This window comes from Ambystoma mexicanum, chromosome 6q (assembly GCF_040938575.1).
Source record: "Ambystoma mexicanum isolate Mex_15411 chromosome 6q, UKY_AmexF1_1, whole genome shotgun sequence".
In the NCBI taxonomy this organism is placed as follows: Eukaryota; Metazoa; Chordata; class Amphibia; order Caudata; family Ambystomatidae; genus Ambystoma; species Ambystoma mexicanum.
The window spans coordinates 1,287,532,533-1,287,551,780 of NC_090937.1; the positions used below are offsets into that span (position 1 = coordinate 1,287,532,533).

The 19,248-nt window shown below is 43.8% G+C and overlaps 1 protein-coding gene across 4 annotated transcripts in view; it reads right to left on the reverse strand.

Annotated features, from left to right (window-relative positions):
- PACRGL (parkin coregulated like) overlaps window positions 1-19,248 on the reverse strand; it is a 344,780-nt gene that overhangs the window by 93,695 nt on the left and 231,837 nt on the right. For all 4 annotated transcript variants that reach the window (XM_069631890.1, XM_069631888.1, XM_069631887.1 and 1 more), the window contains one exon: window positions 3,462-3,569. In XM_069631890.1, the coding sequence (XP_069487991.1) occupies window positions 3,462-3,569 (108 nt within the window). The remainder of the gene's footprint in view (window positions 1-3,461; window positions 3,570-19,248) is intronic.

The following is a 19,248-nucleotide window of genomic DNA, read 5'->3' on the forward strand; positions in this document are numbered from 1 at the left end:
CCGTTGCGTCCTCCGGGGTTGCAGGACCTTGAGCTTTGCGAGATACAAAAGCATGTACTTGATTCCAGCCATACGCAATCTCCTCTTGATCGCCACATAGCTATAACGCTATCTCTGCACCAACATGGTGTAGTCAGGGTATGCTGCGATGGTTGCAGATGCCCTTTCGATTGTTCCACCTTTGCGAAAGTACTCCAGGATCTTCTCTCTGTCTTTATAGTTCAAGATCTTTGCTATTATCGCCCGAAGGGGGGGCTCCAGGTCGTGGTTTCCTCATCAGGGCCCTGTGCGCACGCTTGACAGCAAATCCTTTTAAAAGTTTGTCGGCTCCTATTTCTTGTTATTATTATTATTATTTGTCCCAATTAATGGAAAGCTTATAAAAGGAGTAAAACAGGTCACTGGGTGCATTACACAGATCCCAGTGTGAAGACAGGAATACCACAAGGGATAATAATATTCAAGGAACAACAAAATTAAACAAACTGGGGTCAGGAAAAGAACAGTTTCCAACAATTGTTGAGAGGAGCAGATTAAATAAATATTCAGAGGCCAGAGCGCCTAGAGAGAGGAACGCGATAGCTCAAACAGAACTAAACAAAAGGATGTCGAGAAATCCCTTGAAAGAACTGAACAAACTGGTACAGGAAATAGCAAGAAGCTACTTGAAGATCCTAAACTGAGAAATACTTGCTGGCAAAGCAACCCCAGTAGAAGGGATTCATTCTCATTATCTTTAGTTATTTAGGATAAGAGGTAGCATCAGTAAGGATTAGCTTTTGGACAGAGGACAGACTTACTTTGGACTTTAGACAAGATGACTAGCACATTAGTTTAGTGATGTTGGGTAGGGAAACCCTTAGAAAAGGGAATATTAGGCATTTTTCGATTATTTTCAATAAACATCCTTTCAAATGGAAAATATTGGTCTGCCTTCTCCTGACCTATCACACCGCTCAGATGTATTTGTGATATCTCCCTTACTTGAATGTGTATCAGGATGTCGGGCTCATTATCCCAATCCAAGCCAGTTCCCAAACACACAAACTCTTCTTGGGCTCTGGCTAGAAAATGCAAAAGAGCACAACCAAATATAACCATTTTCTACCCCTGCACATGAAGAAGGCCGACAACAAATCCAGTGAGTGGAGACAGGACACACGCAACAAGGTTAGATATTCTGACTACCATATTTGTCAAAAGGTTACCATGTGGTAGAAATATGGTTACGGTGCATAGGATTGCACCAAAAAATGTAAAAAGGGTTTAACACTGCCACCAACCCAGTCTAAGCTACACAGCGTACGCATAAAAAGCACTTAAAGTAAAAAGAATTAGTGAACCGGATTCTCCTGAACTACTAACCTTAGTAGTGCTATAAGCAGTAGGCTAACAGGGTCCTTCTGCATTCACAGAATTACCCCTCAGAATGAAATGAGTGGAGTGAGGGGGTGGAAAAACCTCACACATTAAAAATAGGACCCGCATCACACAGAGTTGGCATATATTCTTTGAAATAGTCCCATTGAAAGAGACTGGAAAACTGTAAAATGAAAATCCTTTACTAATGCTTCCCATACACAAATGAGGTTAGGGGAGCCAACCCACCCCTGCATGGATCTCCTGTTCCAGTTGGGAATACTTTCTGGACAGACCTTCAGAATTGTTATGCTCGGATCCAGGCTTATGCTCTATGGTGAAGTAAATGACCTGGGGGATATTGGACCATATGAGCAATGTTAGATTCTCTTGATTTATCTTCATGAGCCACTTAAGGGATATGTGGTCAGAATGGATCTCAAAAACGTCTTCGGTCTCATATTATACTAGTGTTTGAATATTAATTGTCCAAATGAGTGCTCTGCTTGGTGGGTTTGTTTTCCCATTTGTAGCTTTGTTACCGATAATTAGTAACCGGCGAGAGGGGTGTGGCTGACTCCGAATCAATGAGGAGGCTCAGAACAGGATCTATACGACACGGTTCAGACCCTGCTCTCAGCCTCCTCAGAGCGGGAGGCCGCCATCTTCTCTCGCCGCTAATCAGTTAAGTGCTCCCCCCCCCCGCGTTCTCCTCCCCTTCCCCAGGCTCCTTTTCACATACCCCAAATCCCCCCTTTACCTTGCACTTCCTTGTCCCTCACTAGTGCCAAGAACAGTAGTGTTGCCAGTCACGTCTCAAACTCGAGAACAGCCACCATGAAAAGGGAGAAGGGACTAGGTGCAGTTCCCTTCTCTCTGTTCCATGGCAGCCATCTTTTTTTAAAAAAAATTTCTCGAGTTGAGAAACGGTTAAACGGTTAACACGCCATTTCTCAACTTGAGAATAATGCACTAATCAGTGCCCTGGTAAATGTGCCGTGTTACTAATAGCAATATAACCCTTGTAGGGGGCATTACCAATTAAAGTCCTTTGTAAATGATTACCTGACCAGTAGTCAATCCGTGCTTGAGTTATATTTCTCACGTGTTTCAATAATGGTTCCAAACTCCACTTCAGCTCTCTGGCTTCTAGCCCCACTTTAACATGAGTAGTGCATTTTTAAAATATTGGATTCACCCTGTGGCCAGACTCTCAAAAAAGAAGATATGCCATGTTGAGATCAGGAAGGCAGCTGTGTTATAGAAGATGGCCGATTCGGCTCTCTAGTTCTCCTGGTCGCAAGTAAATACCTTTCCCTCCAGTTAGCATTTCTTTGACAAGTGCAGATGCTCATTCCCAGTGTGTGTGTTTCCATTGCAGTAATATTTTCTTTCAACTCGAGTGCATGCTCAATGTTGAGTCTTGAACCACCGTTGTGCACTGTTTGCAAAGTCCTGCTCCGCTCATGGAACTTCCAATGGGACAAGAAAGGTCAGGACAAATAATCTTTGTATTATCACAATATTAAAAATGTCCTGGTGCTCATTGAAAGGGGCTTGTATTGCTTATTGACGCCTGGGCATTGAATGAAAGAAACAATACACACTACACAAAATCGATGCTCGCAAACCTTTGAAAAGCAGGACTTTAGAGCACATAACGTTGTCATTTTAGATTGAAAAAAATTGTAAAGGATTTTATACTTTTATTATTTATCAATAGTTTGAAGCAATACACATTTTGAGTGAACCTCTCCTTTAAGGAACCTAGAGAGGATGACCACTCATTTTGCTCACAGTCGCACAATCAAGCCTGAACAGGCTCTGACCTTGGGAGTATTGCCTTTACTTCCATTGTGCAGACACCTGACGGTATTTAAAAATAAGAGGAAAATCTATATTTATTTTGTTAATATGTAATTTAAAAATTACTTTGACATCCCTTCCACACTACAAAAACATGTCTTGATATGATAAGGATAACATATTAAGGACAGAGAGCAACGACATGTAACATTTGTCAACAGATCTTACGAAGGCCAATTATAAGTACTCCAAGTAATCCTGACAAGTAATATTATTAGTACAGTTTTAGTACTCACACTTGTTAGTAGTTGTTTCAGGTGATCATTAAGAAACGGGCCAACAACTGCACTAACTTGTACCAATGCGGTCAATCCACGATCAAATACATCGGCTTCTGTGTGTGCCTTTAAAGAAAGAATAAATGCATTACTATCCAATAACATCACTACCCCAACAATTTGGTTTGTTACATCATTCTGTATTTCATGGGCCCCTTTTCATCTTAATATTCATGTAAGAAGATGCGTCATGAAGCTATAAATAAAAGGTCAACATAAACAGCATCATTTTTATTTAAATTGGGTAATACTGCCAATTGCAATTAGATGTGGGAGCGCCCACTTCAGATGCACTGAGAAAACAGAGCTGCATATACGCCGTTCTAGCCTGCATTCCCTGAAGATATGGTTGACTGTTCCCAAAAGACACTATGCCACCACAATAGTATAGGTATGTAAGACGCTCGTGTTGTGCCTCACAGAGCTGGGTGGGGCAAGAACAGCGTATAAAAACAATCTGGGCAGGTACAGAATCATGACCAGATTTCTTAGCAAAAGGGGCCATTATGCAAGCAGCAAGGAATCTGGCGTGGACCATGGTAAAGAAAGTAATTACAATGCGCCTTCCCCCGGTCATCGGCTGCCTTAAATACAGCACGGTTTTCACGTAACAGGAAGGAAGTTGCAACCGCCATCTTTGATTCCAACTGTGAATACTTAAAAGGGTGGGTAAAGTTGAAAATATGGTAGGCATTTTGCCCATGACTGTCATTGAAAAAACCACACTACAGGAGTCACTGAAGCCCCGGGCTGCTACACATGACTTGATACTCAAGCTGCACCTTGTTAAGCAGAATCACCTGCAGTACCCTTTGGGACCACTACAGGCAATCAAGACTACAGGTGTAAGCACAAGTTCACCTTTGGTACAAGCCTATACTACACAGTAAAGTGGTAGCGATGGCTGAGCAGCCAGACTTATCGCAAGAGTTTAAGTGAGCAGTAGAACAAGTTACACAAAGGACCAACAAATACAGTGATTCAAATATACACTTACTCAAGGTTTCTTGGTAAAATAATATACATTTATTTATGCAGTCAGTTAGAAAACATTACACTAGCATAAGCAGTTCAATATCACACACTAATACACCACAAAAATCCAACCGGTAAGTAACTGAACAAGTTTAGCTCCAAAATGAAGTGGGAGCAAAATGGCACTTCAGATACTGAATAAAGGAGGGAAAAGACAAAGTTATAAGAATAGACAGCCCAAATACATTCATAAGCAGGGCAAAGGGTTTCAGTTAAATACAACCAGCAATTCTTCTCAATAGGCCTGGGCCAAAGTCAATGGTTCAGAGTCTTTTGTATAGGATAGCACAGTTCTGGTATATAATGGTTAAGTCTTTGCCACTGATTTTTAAAGTATTTGGCTAGGCGAAAAGTTTGACGAATGTTTAGGGAAGGACAAGCCTTCGAAGTTGAGGAAAGTTTCACGCACTTTCTCGAGGGCCGAAAATAGTTCCGGACCGCATTTGCACAGTACCTTGTCAATGAAGAAAGCTGTAGCTGAGGCAGTTTTTCCTGGCAGTTCGAGCAGATCTCACTGTTCCTGGGCTTCAGTCATGGGGCCAAGAAGGAGGACGTCGGGAGGTTCCTGCACTGCCCAGGGAAGAGGCTGAAAGCTGTAGCAAGACATTGGTTTAAGGTGCAAGTGCCTTAAAGTCCACAAGCTGGTTTCCTTCCCTCTGGCTATCCGGTTTTCAACAGCACTCTGATGAAAATTCGACCAGAAACGGACGGTGTCCAGGTGGCTTACGAGTTGGTTGTTCCCACCAAACTTAAGGGAAGAAGTTAACCTTGAAGGGAGTCTCTGTCGTCGGAGTTTCAGTCAATTCGGACCTGCAGCAGGGCTTCACCAGTCATCCAGGAGTTGCAGCAGTCCTCTTCCTTCCTCTACTCTTCGGTTCTTTCGTTCCAGTGGTCGACTCTGCTTTCCAAGTCCCAGAGACCTGCTTTTAAACAGTTTTCCCCCATTCATTCCAGCCTGGCTGTCACTCACACAGCAGGGTGGCTGTCCTTGCCGGACAGCCAGCCGGCCAATCACGCCAGGGTGCATTCAGGTCTCCTAGGAGACTAAGCACAGGGAGTTTCGGGCACCTCCCTCACCATCCTGTCCATCCCAGACACTCAGGTGCCAGAGGAAGGCTTCAGCACTGAAGCCCGCAAAAGGCCAATGAACAAAGGGACCAAACCTGGTTTGGCGCGCAGGGACAAACACAAGAAGGACCTTTCCTAAAAGAAATGGCGAAAAAAGATGACCAGAGTCTGTTTTTACAGATAGGTCTTGGGCGCCATATTGAAAAACATGGCTGACCCAATTTTTTGCTACTGTTAGCGGTCGGGAAAAATCACGGTAGTTGATCTAAAACACTGCCACCAGCCATTTAAAGTAGGAAAGGGTACCATTTTACTGTTACATGAGTGTTTTGACTCAGGGGAAGCTAGGCAACCCCTACAGCGCTCTATACGAAGATAGTGTGTGCTGCGTCAGTAAATTTAAAGAGACTAGTAAAGTCAATTTAACTTTACATGCTCTGAGAGATGGTAGTCAGTCCCAGAGAAGGTATTTAAACCTTGGGGAGTCTGAAAGACACCCCTGTGCTGCTGCACTGAAGGTGCTGTGTGACACACACAAAAAGATGATGCCACTGGAGTTGTTTTAAAACTCCATAACAAAAGAACACAAAAGTAAAAACACACACAAAATACATGGAAGAGTGTGAAAAAAAAATGCTCACACTCTTCTCGGGTAACAAATCAAATCCTAGAAATCCAGCAAAGTTGCTGGGGGTCTCAAAAGGTAAGGGAAATTAGCACATTTTGAGAATTCGCCCTAACACACCTGATGCCTTACTCCACAATACTGACTAACAGTATATCACATAGACCTATCGCAAACAGGATGATCCCTCCAACAAACCAAATACTGTAAATGCCTTTGATTGTTTAAAGAGTCAAAAATATCAGCAACTTCAAACTTCTCATTAGCGTCAAAGGACACTGAAGATGGGTGGACTGGAGCTTTTTTTTTAAGTGCTCTATGAAATACTACTTTGCATTTATGACTGGATGTAGTAAGTGATGCTAAGGCATGTATGTGTGTATGTGTACCGGGGATAAACATCAGACATTTGGGGTCTGACTAAGGGAATAATGTGCATATGGATGCATGGACTAATAGTAACTAGATGAGCATTCATGTGCATGGGATGTCCGGTGTAGAAGATGTTGGGCAAACACTACTGGCAGCACGCTCAAGTATAGGCTGCTAGAACATTCCTCATTATGGTCATGGTGCATGTCTGTGTGTTGGGGTGTTGCTTTTCAGTACCATGACAAGACAGTATGTATGCATGCCTGCAGTATGGTTAGAAACATTCATTTGTACAGCTAATGTACCATAGTAGATTTTCTGGATGTTTTCAGAACAGTGTAGCGTATGTCTCTGGTATTTGCTCTGTGCCGGTCTTCCCCTATTTGGGGACGTGTATCTTGTGGTGCCTGTACAGTTCTTTTGTTTTTTGTGCTAATATGTGGAGTTAGTCTTTGACTTATTTATCCTCCCTGGGCTGCTGTTCCATAGACAGTGGGTAGGTCTATTGTCCTTTTTCTAGTGTAGAGGCAGGCTGTATTGTGCATGTTCTTGTTCCAATTGCAAGTGGGAAGATGGTACAGAGTTATAATGCGCGTGTGATATCTAGAATGTGCAATTAGTGACCAGCATGTATTAATGTGGGTATATTGGCATGCTTGAATGAATTATAACCCAAAACAGATTAAATGGAATGTTGGTGCGTGATGTGTGCATGAAGTATGTGAGGGTTCAATGTAGAGATTGGTGGAAAGGCTGGGAAGGATTTGCCAGTTATCTGATGACCTTAGGCTTGAGGATATGCTACCTAAACTACTTATATGAAAGTCTGTGTATGTTCAAGATTCTCATATCTGCTGGAGGAACAGACTAAACAGAACACAACAAGAGCTATGGTGTTGTGAGCCTGTGATGCATCTGCCCCACTGAAGACATCTCACTACCCCATAAAACTGCCTTACAAATCTTTTCAATGGGAAAATTCCTATGAAAAAGCTACTGAGAATTAATTATTTTAAATTTTTTATAAAGCGCTGCATGCCCGAAGGCTTCTGAGTGCACACAAAGCGGAAGAGACAAACAGCAATGTTGCACAAGTCAGGGGTGGGGTTTTACTCATGAGGGGAGTTGAAAAGGAAGGTCTTCATCCTTTTCTTCACCTCAGATGTGTCAGGTGTATTGACCCATGTTCGAGTTATTATGCTGCAACATTTGGTGCTGTGGGCTTAGAAAATCCAAGATGGCCAAAAAGCCCACATTTGCGCCAGAATCCAGGAAAACTGCACAGTTTTTGCACACACCAAAATGGTCGCCTGACCTGCCACCCACCAGTGCGAGCGTGATGGGCCAGAAGCACCATGAGTGAAACGTGGTGCCAAAGGAAAAACAGCAATGCCGGTTAGCTCAAAAAGCGCTTTGAAATCACCTTTGTTTCTCTGAATGCAAGCTCAAAATGCCTATTTCAAACATTGCAAGATATTCAAAAATCTTACTGAACACCAGCAGACGTCTGGTAGAATGAAGTCTTGTGTGCATACAAAATCTGGAAAGATGAAGAGCCTAAAATTATGTTCATAACAAAACTGGCTGAGCTGTGGATGTCAGCAGCTTAAGCGAAATTGGATTTAAAGCCACTAAAATCGAAATGTTTAAAATAAAGGAGTGACCTACCTTTGAGTGTCACATAGGTTGCAACTGTTTAAATGTCATAGTTTTGAACTTAGAATCAGCATTCTGGCTGCATGTGTAAAAATTGTAAGTTTGATTTGATTGAAGAAAAATTGGAACAAAAGTGACATTTGGCTGAAGCCTGGCTTAAAGGGATTGAATTCTGACCGGCAACTACCCCCGACAGGAGTTGAAACTTGGCCAGCAACTGCATTCCCAGGCCTGGCCTGCCTTCTGCTGCCCCCACCAAAGGGAGATTACACCTCTCTGATTGAATCAGGGGAGGGGTACCTGGGACTGCAGGGAAACGGAACAATGAACTTCCCTTGGCTCAAAGCAATTGCTAAATCAGGAGGTCGTAAATGGCTTCCTCTTGGAAGGAACTGGGAGGGGCACTGCCTGTGTGAGCTAGCTGAGCTTGGAGGAAGTGGACAAACCAGAAATTCCCCCATGTGCTTTGGGACTTAACCACACCCATCTGGGCCAGAGCTAATTTTAAAAAGATGGATAATTCATAGTACAAAATTATCAAAATTATATAAATAATATCATTATTCCTGTGATTTTTCGGTGCACATTTTAAGAGGTGCTAGGACTCTGGGGGGTAGTAGTGGAAAATAGGGTATTACTCCAAATGTCTGTTTGTTAAAAATCTGACACTTCATCATCTGATGCCCATATTCCTTGCGCACATTTGTGTAAATTCTGGAAAAATTTAGATCGTGTTCTGGATGAAAAGGGCAGAATCCTGTCAGAAGTGGACACAACATCTTACAAACACAGGGATCGGATGGTTTGGTGCTACAGAAAATATGTTAACTGGACATATAATATTAGAAAAATTGTACATAGATAAATATGCATTTGAATCAAAAATAGATTTGTGTGCAAAGTGACAAGGGGAGGATTCTCTGACCCATAAACATACCTCATCATGATGACACTCCATTTCCTTCCCCCAATCAACAATCAAGGGAGAGAGGAGAATTTGGCCAATGATAAGTTGTGAGGGGTAGGCTTAGTTATTCCCACGCTCACACCCATTTTGGAGATGCAATTTCTGCTATAAGTAAGGATGGCAAGCCTTAGTAAAAAACTTCCAGATTCACTCATCACCTGAAGATTGGCGGGACGCTCTGCACAAGAAAACCAGACTCCAGATTCCAGAACATTGAAGCAGAGGGCCTACTGCAAGCTGAACTCGTCTCAGCTGGCCTTCCAATCTTGCAAACTGATTTTACCCCAGACTTCCAAGGGGCACATCAGAATAAAACAGCCGGGCTGTGCTGTTTCTGCTTCTGGCTAGAACTCTGTGCCAGAACCAGACCCAGAAAGCAGAGCTGTATCCAGAACCGTTAGGTCCAGTTCAAGAGGCTGACCAGACCAGACCGCTGTGCAGTGTCGGTAGCAGACCCTGACCAGACCGCTGTGCAGTGCCGATAGCAGACCCAGACCAGACGCTGTGAGCAGAACCAGTGGCAGAGACCGTCCCGTGGCGAGAGTGCAGTCCAAGGCCAATTTCGGTCCAAAATTAGGAGTGAGTATCCAGCCAGAAGTGTGCATAGTCATCTCTTAGTTTATCCCATCCATTTCAACCTGTCCCGAACTGCATAGAAATCGTGTGTCCATTCTGTGATTTCCAACCTGTCAAAGCGAAATTGTCATTCTGAAATCTTGACTTCATTCTGAAAATCTACCTTCACAAAAACGTCCGTATCTTTTGAACCGTATGTCCTAGAAGCGACCGTAATCGGGATCGGCGCACTCGGAAAAAATGCTGCGAATTGCAAATTGGCTCAATTTCATCACTTGTAAAAAATAGCTGCTTCTCGCTTTCCACTGCTGAAATTCGTTTTCAACCTGATAATCATTCCTGAATCATTGCTAGTGTTGACCTGAAGTAATTCAAAGTAGCTGCACCTACACTGAATCTCCTATAGTGAATTATTTTTCGCATATTTTTCACTTCATTGCAAATCACATGTAAAAGTATTTTTGACTGTTTAAGCATACTGGTTGCTCTAAGCTTGCTAGGGGGGGAACTGAACTGCTTTTGATTGTATTACTGAAAACCTGTGTGCCCTCATTTCCATCTCTTCATATTGCATAGGGGGGGAAGTGAGTTGTCATAAAGAAAAAAGTGATAATCTTATCTATTGTTGAAACCATATCAGTTTATTTCTGTGCTGCATTCTTTCCATCATTGCTTATCATTGAAACCATACAAAGTATTCTTTGCTACCTTATCCTTTCTATACCAACTCCTAAGTAATTAAAGAATTGTGCTACTGTGACATTACCCATTGTTTTTTTTTATAACACATTTTATTGTTTTTTCCATCTTAACATCGCAAAACATACATTCTTCATGTAAACATTCAACCTATATGACCAGTGAAACAGTCCTTGGGCAGGTGAAAGAAGAAGAAGAAAGAAAAGAAGAAAGAAAAGGAAAGGAAGGGAAAGAAAAGGGTCTTGCAATGTCCGTTGTAGCTCACGCTATATGCCAGATTGGATTACTTTTGTACACTGTGACTTATCATCCATTGTTCAGGTTGGTACAGTCATTGGGCTTCCTCCCATTTATTCCATATTTTGTCTGCTTTCCTCGGACACCCCATGGCTATATATACTCTGCGTTCCATTGCAATGCATATGTTGACGTCCGTCACCCATTGTTTGTACTGCGGTGTTATTTCCGAGACATTACCCATTGTTGATCAACATTATATTCATAAGTGAATTTATTCAGAAAAGTGTGATATATATATATATATATATAGTTTAATTTTTCAAATAAATCTTTTAATTTGCAAAACAAACATACTTCTTGGCTCAGTGAGGTCAGGGGGATTCAAAGAGAGGGGCGTTATATAAGGGTTCATCATCCAGATTTATGAACTTGTCATAAAAATATATAAATAAGGGCTTCCATTGGGCATCCCAGACCAGGCGTTGACTTAGTTGGATTACTAGATTGGAGTCACTTACAGAGTGGGGGCTCGTAACGGGACGTCTGGATTAGATCTACCACTTGTGCAGCTTAATACAGTGTGCTGACTGACAGGATACATAAACCCTGTTGGATCACCACGCTGTGTTACACTGTAAAAGCACTCCTCAAAGGAATGCTCCAAGGAAACGGTCTGTTTTGCAAAATAAAATACTAACTTCTGTAAGTCAGGAAGGAAATCAATTTCCAGAATGACAACACTAGTAGACATCAAAATAGCCAGAGAGCATCTCTTACATAGGCTATTTGTGAGAGGCGAGTGGACGGAACAGGATCAGATGGTGTGGTTGCAGGCAATCACACCCCAGATCACTGCAACAGGGTCAGATATATGGAGAGATCAGGGTCCCTTACATGTGGCCCTGAGTGAACTATACATGGCCCCTAAAGCCAACGATGAGCACAACAAGATTGCCAGGATAGCGGCATATTTATATTTATATATGGGAGCCATACAGGACAAATGTGCTGAAGGCCAAGATCTGGCAAATAGGCAACTGATGGCATTAGAGAAGGCCCAATCTGACCTGGACTCTTCTGAGCAGAGGCTGCACAGGAGCCAGGAGTCAGAAAATGATAGTAGACAGTATCTCATAAAAATAAAAGAGGATATGGGTATCCTGCAACAGGAAAAGGCAGACCAGGATACCAGATTTCTGGCCTTGCAGAAGGAGTACCAAGAAGGTTTGGATTCCCTACTGCAGAGCCAGAAAAAGCTGGAGCAACAGATAGATTTCAACAGGGCATGCACAAAGCAGGTAGCCACCCTGCAAAGCCAATTAGATATAGAAAAAGAGGAGAGCAATACATTGATTTTGAAAGACCTGGATACCCAGGCAGAGTTTGATGAAGAGCGCCAGAAATCTGGTGCCCTTCAAAGGCAGAGGGACGACCTGGCGGCAGAGATGCAGGCTCTTACTCAGGAAAGGGATATCTTAGGCCAGGAAGTCTGCCACTTAAAAAAGAAAATGGAAGAAAATCACCTGGCCCTCCAGGGACTGGGTGACCTCCAAAAAGAGCATCAGAACTTGTTAGAGCACACCAGGAGGGTGCAAGATGCTCTGGCAAGAAAGGAGCAGGCCAGTAGGGACGGTACCCAGGAGGTTACCCTCCTGCAGCAAAGACGGCCCAGTACTCCAAGACTAACCAAGAATCACAGAGAGAGAATGAGGCTCTCTGCCAGCACAATGATAGGCTCCAGCAACAGATAGCCATGCAGGAGAGACTGATAGAGTCTAGTAAGGCCTTGATTGAGGAACTGAAAGCACAGGCTCTGGCGTGGCAACAGGGAGCAGGGGCTGACAGAGATGAGGTTCGCTGGGAAAGGGAAACACTTGAGCATAACCTCAGGAGCCCTAGTACCAGAGGCCTTCATCTCTCCCAGTCCTTGGACTCTGCCACCCCCATGTCCACTGGCGCACATGAGCCCAGGGCCACAGGGATGGCAGATTACTATCCAGCCAAAAGTATGGGGCTCATAGGCCAGTACCTCCCAGGAATGGATGGGCGGGCATCCGGGTATGGGCACCCAAGTACAGCCAATTTAGTGGGGAACCCCGGGAGAGTAGGCCCTCTAAGGACATTCTGAAAACCTCTGCCCAGTTAGGTCAGTGGGGGGGGGGTACACATCGAATCCGGGCAGCAAGGAGGAATCTGAAGACTCCTCCGCGCATCCCAGGACACAAAAGACTAGGTCCCCACTGTAAGAGGATTCAATTCAACACTACAGCCAAGTCAACGCCTAGTCTATAATACTGAATGAAGACCCTTATTGATATATCTTTATGTCCAGTTCATGCGTTCTGGATGACTACCCCTATATAACACCCCTCTCTTGGAATCCTCCTGACCCCACTGAGCCAAGAAGTAGTTCTGTTTTGCAAGTTAAAAGGTTTAATTGATAATTTAAACAATATATATATATCACGCTTTATAATAAATTAATAATTGAATAGCACACTTAATCTGATATGATAAAGATTAACAACGGAGAATCTGGCACTAGCACACTTCTTTATAATCAATGATGAGTGGTTATAGGATGGATAAGATAGCAACAATACTTTTATGGTTTCAAATGGATGCAATGTGGAATGAAATGCAGTACAGAAAACAACTTGATAGGATTTCAACAAAACAATGTAATCACTTTTCTCTGGCAATCCACCCCCCCTTTTATGCAATGCAAGGAAATGGAAGGAAGCACACAGTTCTCAGAAATGCAATTAAATGTGATTCAGTTAACCCCAGCAAGCTTAGACTACAGAAGTTGGAAACACAGGCAAAATGCTTTGATATGTGCTGGCAATGAAGAAAAAATATGCTAAAATGCTTTTAATTCCCTCTAGAGGTTCAGGGTGAGTGGTATCTAGTTAATATTAGTCCAGGCTCACACTAGCAATGATGCAGGGATGGTTTTTATGAGGCAAACGAATTTCTTTCAGAGGAAAGCAAAAGCAGCTATCTTTTTGCAAGTGGAGAAATTTGCAAATCGCGGTAAAATTTGCGAATGCGCCGGGCGCTATTACAGAAGAAATACAAGGACTATCACTATCGTTTTGGGGTCCTAGGAAAGCCTAGGATCTCAGCTTCCAAATGAAAGTTACTGCAAGTCTCTAGCACAAACGGTCACGGAGATATGAGCGATTAAATAAAGGTCGTTTTTCAGATTTGAAATTTTAAAGTTCAAAAAGACAAGTGCAGCTTGCAACTAGAAAATGACAGGTGACAGCTTTACAAATGACAGGTGACAGTTAAGAGACAGTTCTACTTAGATTAAAATAGGATTGAATTATATTATTTTAACTAAGAGATTGGTTCTGCACAGTTTTCTAGGTACTCACACTATATTCTTGAATGAAATGGGCCACGCCACGGATCTGGTCCGGTTTTAGACTCGCCTCTGGTCTCTGCACTTCACAGTGATCTGGGTCAGCTCTCTCTGGTTCTGCTAACAGGTCAGCTCTACTCTGCTGGTCTGGTCTGGGTCTCTAGTTCTGGATAGATTGAAGTCTCTAGTTTGGCTCTCTGGAGGTTTGATGGAGGTAAAGTATGGATTTTCCCGGCAGAGCTTCCAGCTGCAAATGGATTTGAAGGTCCCTATCTGTCCTGTCTCTCTGCTTTTATGTGTTTTTAAAATGGGTGTGTGTGAGCAGAATCACTAGCCAGCCCCTCTCCACTTATCATTGGTCAAACTTCCATTTCTCACTTGATTGGGGGAGCTAGGTTGTGTCAGAGTGATGTCATTTTACAGCCTGCAGAAAGTCCACTCCTCCTGTCAACTTACACACAAATCTAGATTTGAACCAAATACATATTTCATAACTACACAGTGGTTTGAAATTACATGCACCCATCACATATCACAGGAGGTATACCCTGTTCAAACTCTGCTCTTCCTGGGAGCTTGCATTCAGAAATGGCAATATTTTGCACTTTTTAACTGGTTTGCGATACCGTACATTACCCCAAATTTACACACATGTGCGCAAGGAGTATGGACATTAGTTGATGAAGTGTCAGATTTTTCACATGCACACATTTTGAGTAATATCCTCTTTTCCGCCAAAACCCCCCTGAACATGCCACCGGTTCGAAAAACCTCTTAAACTGTGGGCAGAAAAATCACAAGAATTATGGTATCATTTATAAAATTTTCACATGTCCGCTCTATGAATGATCCATCTTTTTAAAGTTATGTTCTGGCTCCAAAGGGGTGTGGTTTACCCTCAGCACAAGGTTGAATTTCTGGTTTTTCCAGTTCTGCCAAGCCAGCTTGCTCTCACAGGCAGTGCTCCTCCCCTTTCCTTCAGGAGGAAGCCACTTTTTACGACCATTTACGACTCCTGCCATAAACCATCTGCCTGGGTGAAGGGGGTTACATTGTTCAGAGCTCCTGTATTCTGTAGGGGGCTCCCCTTAATTCAATTATCAGAGAGATGGTATATCCTTAGTGTGGCCAGCAAAAGGCAGATAGGCCTGGGAACACAGTTGTGACTCAAGTTTCACTCCTGATGGGGGTAGCTGTCAAGCAAAATCAAGTTCCTTAAGCCAGACTTTCAGCTAACTGTCATGTTTTTTTGTTGCTTTTTAAATTAACTTGCAATTTTACACATGCAGCTAGAATGCTGATTCTAAGTGCAAAAATATGACATTTCAACAGTTACAAAGGCATGTGACACCAAACATAGGTCACTCATTTAATCTAAACATTTTCGATTTTAGTGTCTTTAAATCCAGTGCAACTTAAACTGCTGACTCCATAGCAGTTTTGTTATAAGCATTGTTTTGGGCTCTTCATTTCCCAGATTTTGTAGGCACACAACACTCCATTCTACCAAATGTCTGCTGGTGTCCAGTGAGTTTTTAGATGTGTTGCAATGTTTAAAATAGACATTTTGAGCCTGCCTTCAGAGAAACACAGGGTGGTTTTAAAGCGCTTTGAAGCTAACCGGCGCTACTGTTTTTCCTTTGGCAACCCATTTCCCTCATGGCAACCCGGCCTATCATTCTCGCACTGGTGGGTGGCAAGTGAGGCAACCATTTTGGTGTGCGCACAAACTGCGCAGCTTTCCTGGATTTCGGCGCACATGTGGGTTTTCCGCCATCTTGAATTTTCTAAGCCCACAGCACCAAATGTTGCAGCATGATAGCTTAAACGTGGGTCAGGACACCCAACAAGCCCCCCCAAGCGACTTCACTTTGAATTTGAGTCGATGGGGAGTCGGGTGCACAAGGGTTTTGACCCACGCACCGGTCTGTCCGCATAATCTTCTTCCAATTCTGCAAATGGCACAGCTCAGCATCTTCTTCTCCATCCGGTACTGATCGATCGGTTCTCCTCGCCGGTCCTGATGGGAGTATTGGGCGGTACACAGGGCCCATCGCGTCTCTGCTCCCGGTCTCCGGATCGTCCTCCTTGGCCCGTCTCCAGGTTTTCTTTCTCCTAGGACGACAAAGGAAGAGCGGCAATACCTACTCATAGACGTTTTTCCACCACTGTTGAGATAGTGGGGCAGCATATGCATTTCATCATCACGAAACATTACATTCTTATTTTGAAAAAAAAAACCAGTATAACTAAGAGACAGTTTCATGCAAATCACAATATTTTAGAGACTAGATGTGGTATGTTTTATGATTGGAACTGAATTAGTCCGAGACAGTACCCGCTAGGATTCCAGAGGATTCCTCCAGTTGTTGCAGAGCGTGCCTGGGATGGCAACACTTCAACTGGTTTATGTGGACCCACTTGTCTTCCCCCGCTGCCAAAGGACCTTTGGGGATGTGGATTTTGTAGGACACAGGGGAGATCTTGTCGATGATCTCAAAGGGTCCCTTCCATGTAGGCAAAAATTTGCGCTGCTTGGCCTGGTTCCTTTGGAAGTTGTATAGATAGACCCGGTCTCCCACCTGATATTCCTTCCTGGAAGTTTTCAGGTCATAATGGGTCTTCATGCTATCAGCTGATCTTTCTAGATTCCGCTGAGCGTAAGCAAAAGCATGTTGGAGGTTTTTCCTTAAATTCTCCACATACTCATGAGTAGTGGAGGCATTTATCAGTGTCTGCTCTTGGGTCCTGTAGAGCAAATGCTGGGGAAGCACCATCTTGCGTCCAGTCATCAACTCAAATGGTGACATTTTGGTTGCAGATGAAGGGGTAGATCTGATGGCCATTAGGACCAGAGGTAATCGGATATCCCAACTTGGCCCAGAATCTGCCACAAACTTCTTTAATATGCTCACAATCGTCCGGTTATATCTCTCTACTGCCCCAGAAGAAGCTGGCCTGTAAGCAATATGCAGCTTTCTCTTGACCCCCAGTATCTCCCACATCTTTGTCATTACTTCACTGGTGAAGTGGCAACCTCTGTCTGACTCAATCCTTTGAGGTAGACCAAAACGGGAAAAGATGTGGTTAATCATCAAGGCAGCTGCCGTTTCTGCCTTGCAGTTTGGGGCTGGGAGACATTCCACCCACTTGGTGAACAAGCATGTGACAGTCAACATGTACTTATTCCCCCTAGCAGAGCGAATCACGGGGCCTACAAAGTCGATTTGTAAATCTGACCATGGCAGTGTCATCCCCCGCTTTTGGAGAGGCGCGCGGTGCGTGAGGGATGATGGCTGAAATTGTGCACACACGAGACACCCCTTCAAGTATTGGTCGAGGTCCTGCCCCATGTGTGGCCAGTATGCAACCTCTCTTAAGATTTCCAGTGTTGTGTGAAACCCCCTATGACCGGCGGTGGCCGCATCATGGGCGTGACTTAACATCAGGCTTCGGAATGAGGTAGGAACCACCCACTGATCGTGGCCAGCTTTGGATTTCCTTACCAGCAAACCGTCTTGGATTCGGAACATTTTTGGACGTTTCATCAACACTCTTAGGTCCTCTTTCCCAATGTAATCGGTATCCGTCAGGGGAAAGTTCTCAGGGTCCTCAAGGTGCTGGTAAAATTTACCAATTATTGGATCCCCCTTCTGAGCGGTAATCAAATCAGCATCAGGGGTCTCCTTACTCCATTGTGCAATTGAAAGGTCGTTGTGAGCATTTGTCTGGGACCTAGTGATAGCAGTGACCTGGATTTCCCCCAACAGGGACTCAATCTCAATTAGATCCCCTTGGATGGCCCCGGTTTTGGCACACTGGAGTCATGCCAGGGTCCGTGGGGATTGTTGTTGTGTGGATATCAGTGCGACCACAGTCATATGAGTCTACCGCAAAGAGATCTTGGAAATCCAAGAAAACTTGTTTCAACTTTTGCTTTTGTTCCAGAGTCACACAGGCATCAGCTAGGTTGACTCTCTCTTCCACCATCTGCCTGAAGCCTGGAAAGACTTCTGGTTTGGCTATCTCAGTGGCCTCCTCCAGCTGGGTGGAGAAGTCCCTGGTCAGAGTGCTGATTTGGACTGGAGGCTTCAGGTGGGAAAGGCAGCCCTCATGGACCTGGAAAATCACCTCATCCCTCCTGAAGTCACAAGTCACATCTTCCTTACCATAAGGGCAAGAAGTGTACACCAGGAAGTTCCCCCCATGCCGGGTAAAAATCCTGTCTGGTGTTGTTTTGTCCTCACTGTCACTGTCAAAACAGTCCTTGGGGATTGGTCCTAACAGTTCATTTCCAAGATCAATGGAGAAATGTCGGTCATCAACCGCCATTCCAATAATGGTGCCTGCGGCTAGAGTAATACTCTTTAAGTCGCTGTTATCCACCTCTATTGGAATGGTGTCATGTTCTATGTTGACTAATGGAGTTGGGTTTACCCCCAACCCTTGCTGTTGGAGAGAAGCATTTAGATGTATGTAAGCATCAGGGTTTTTCAACTCTTGTCCCCTTTTAACTTTCACTTCCAGGGAGAATTGTCGGGTCCTTTCTGGGATTGTGACTTCCTCTTTGATCTGAATTTCAACTGCATAAGGTAGCAATTGAGCTGACCTAAATGCTTTTTCTGGATCATCAAAGCCCATGGGATTATCCGCTAATCGGGACCAAGCTTTGAAGTTTATTAGGTCCAAACTAATGGCAAAGCGATTGAGAATGTCACTGCCTAAGTAAAAGGCGGCAGGGACGTCTCGCACGACCCAAAAATTATGGACTATGCTCTTGTTGCCAATGGAGATTTTGAGCATGCACCTGCTTGGCAGGAGATGTTTGGAATTAGGTGCTTCCAGGTCCATTTCCCATTTGTCTATCAGTTTGAAGGTGGGAATGGCTGGATCTTTTGGGAGCTGGCGGAACATGGCTTCGCTGATGAAGCTCTTACCGTTGTTCACACACACTCGAGCGAGAACAGAGTCCTTCCCATCATTTAACTGAACAGGGATGAACAACTGCTCTCCAATTTGCTGAATATCAGCCAGGCTCTGAGCTGATTTCACATCTTTCTGGACTATAGGAGTGGGAGTTTCTGATTGTGGATTAGTATAGAATCTCAGAGTGTTTCCTTCCAGCGTGGAGTACCAC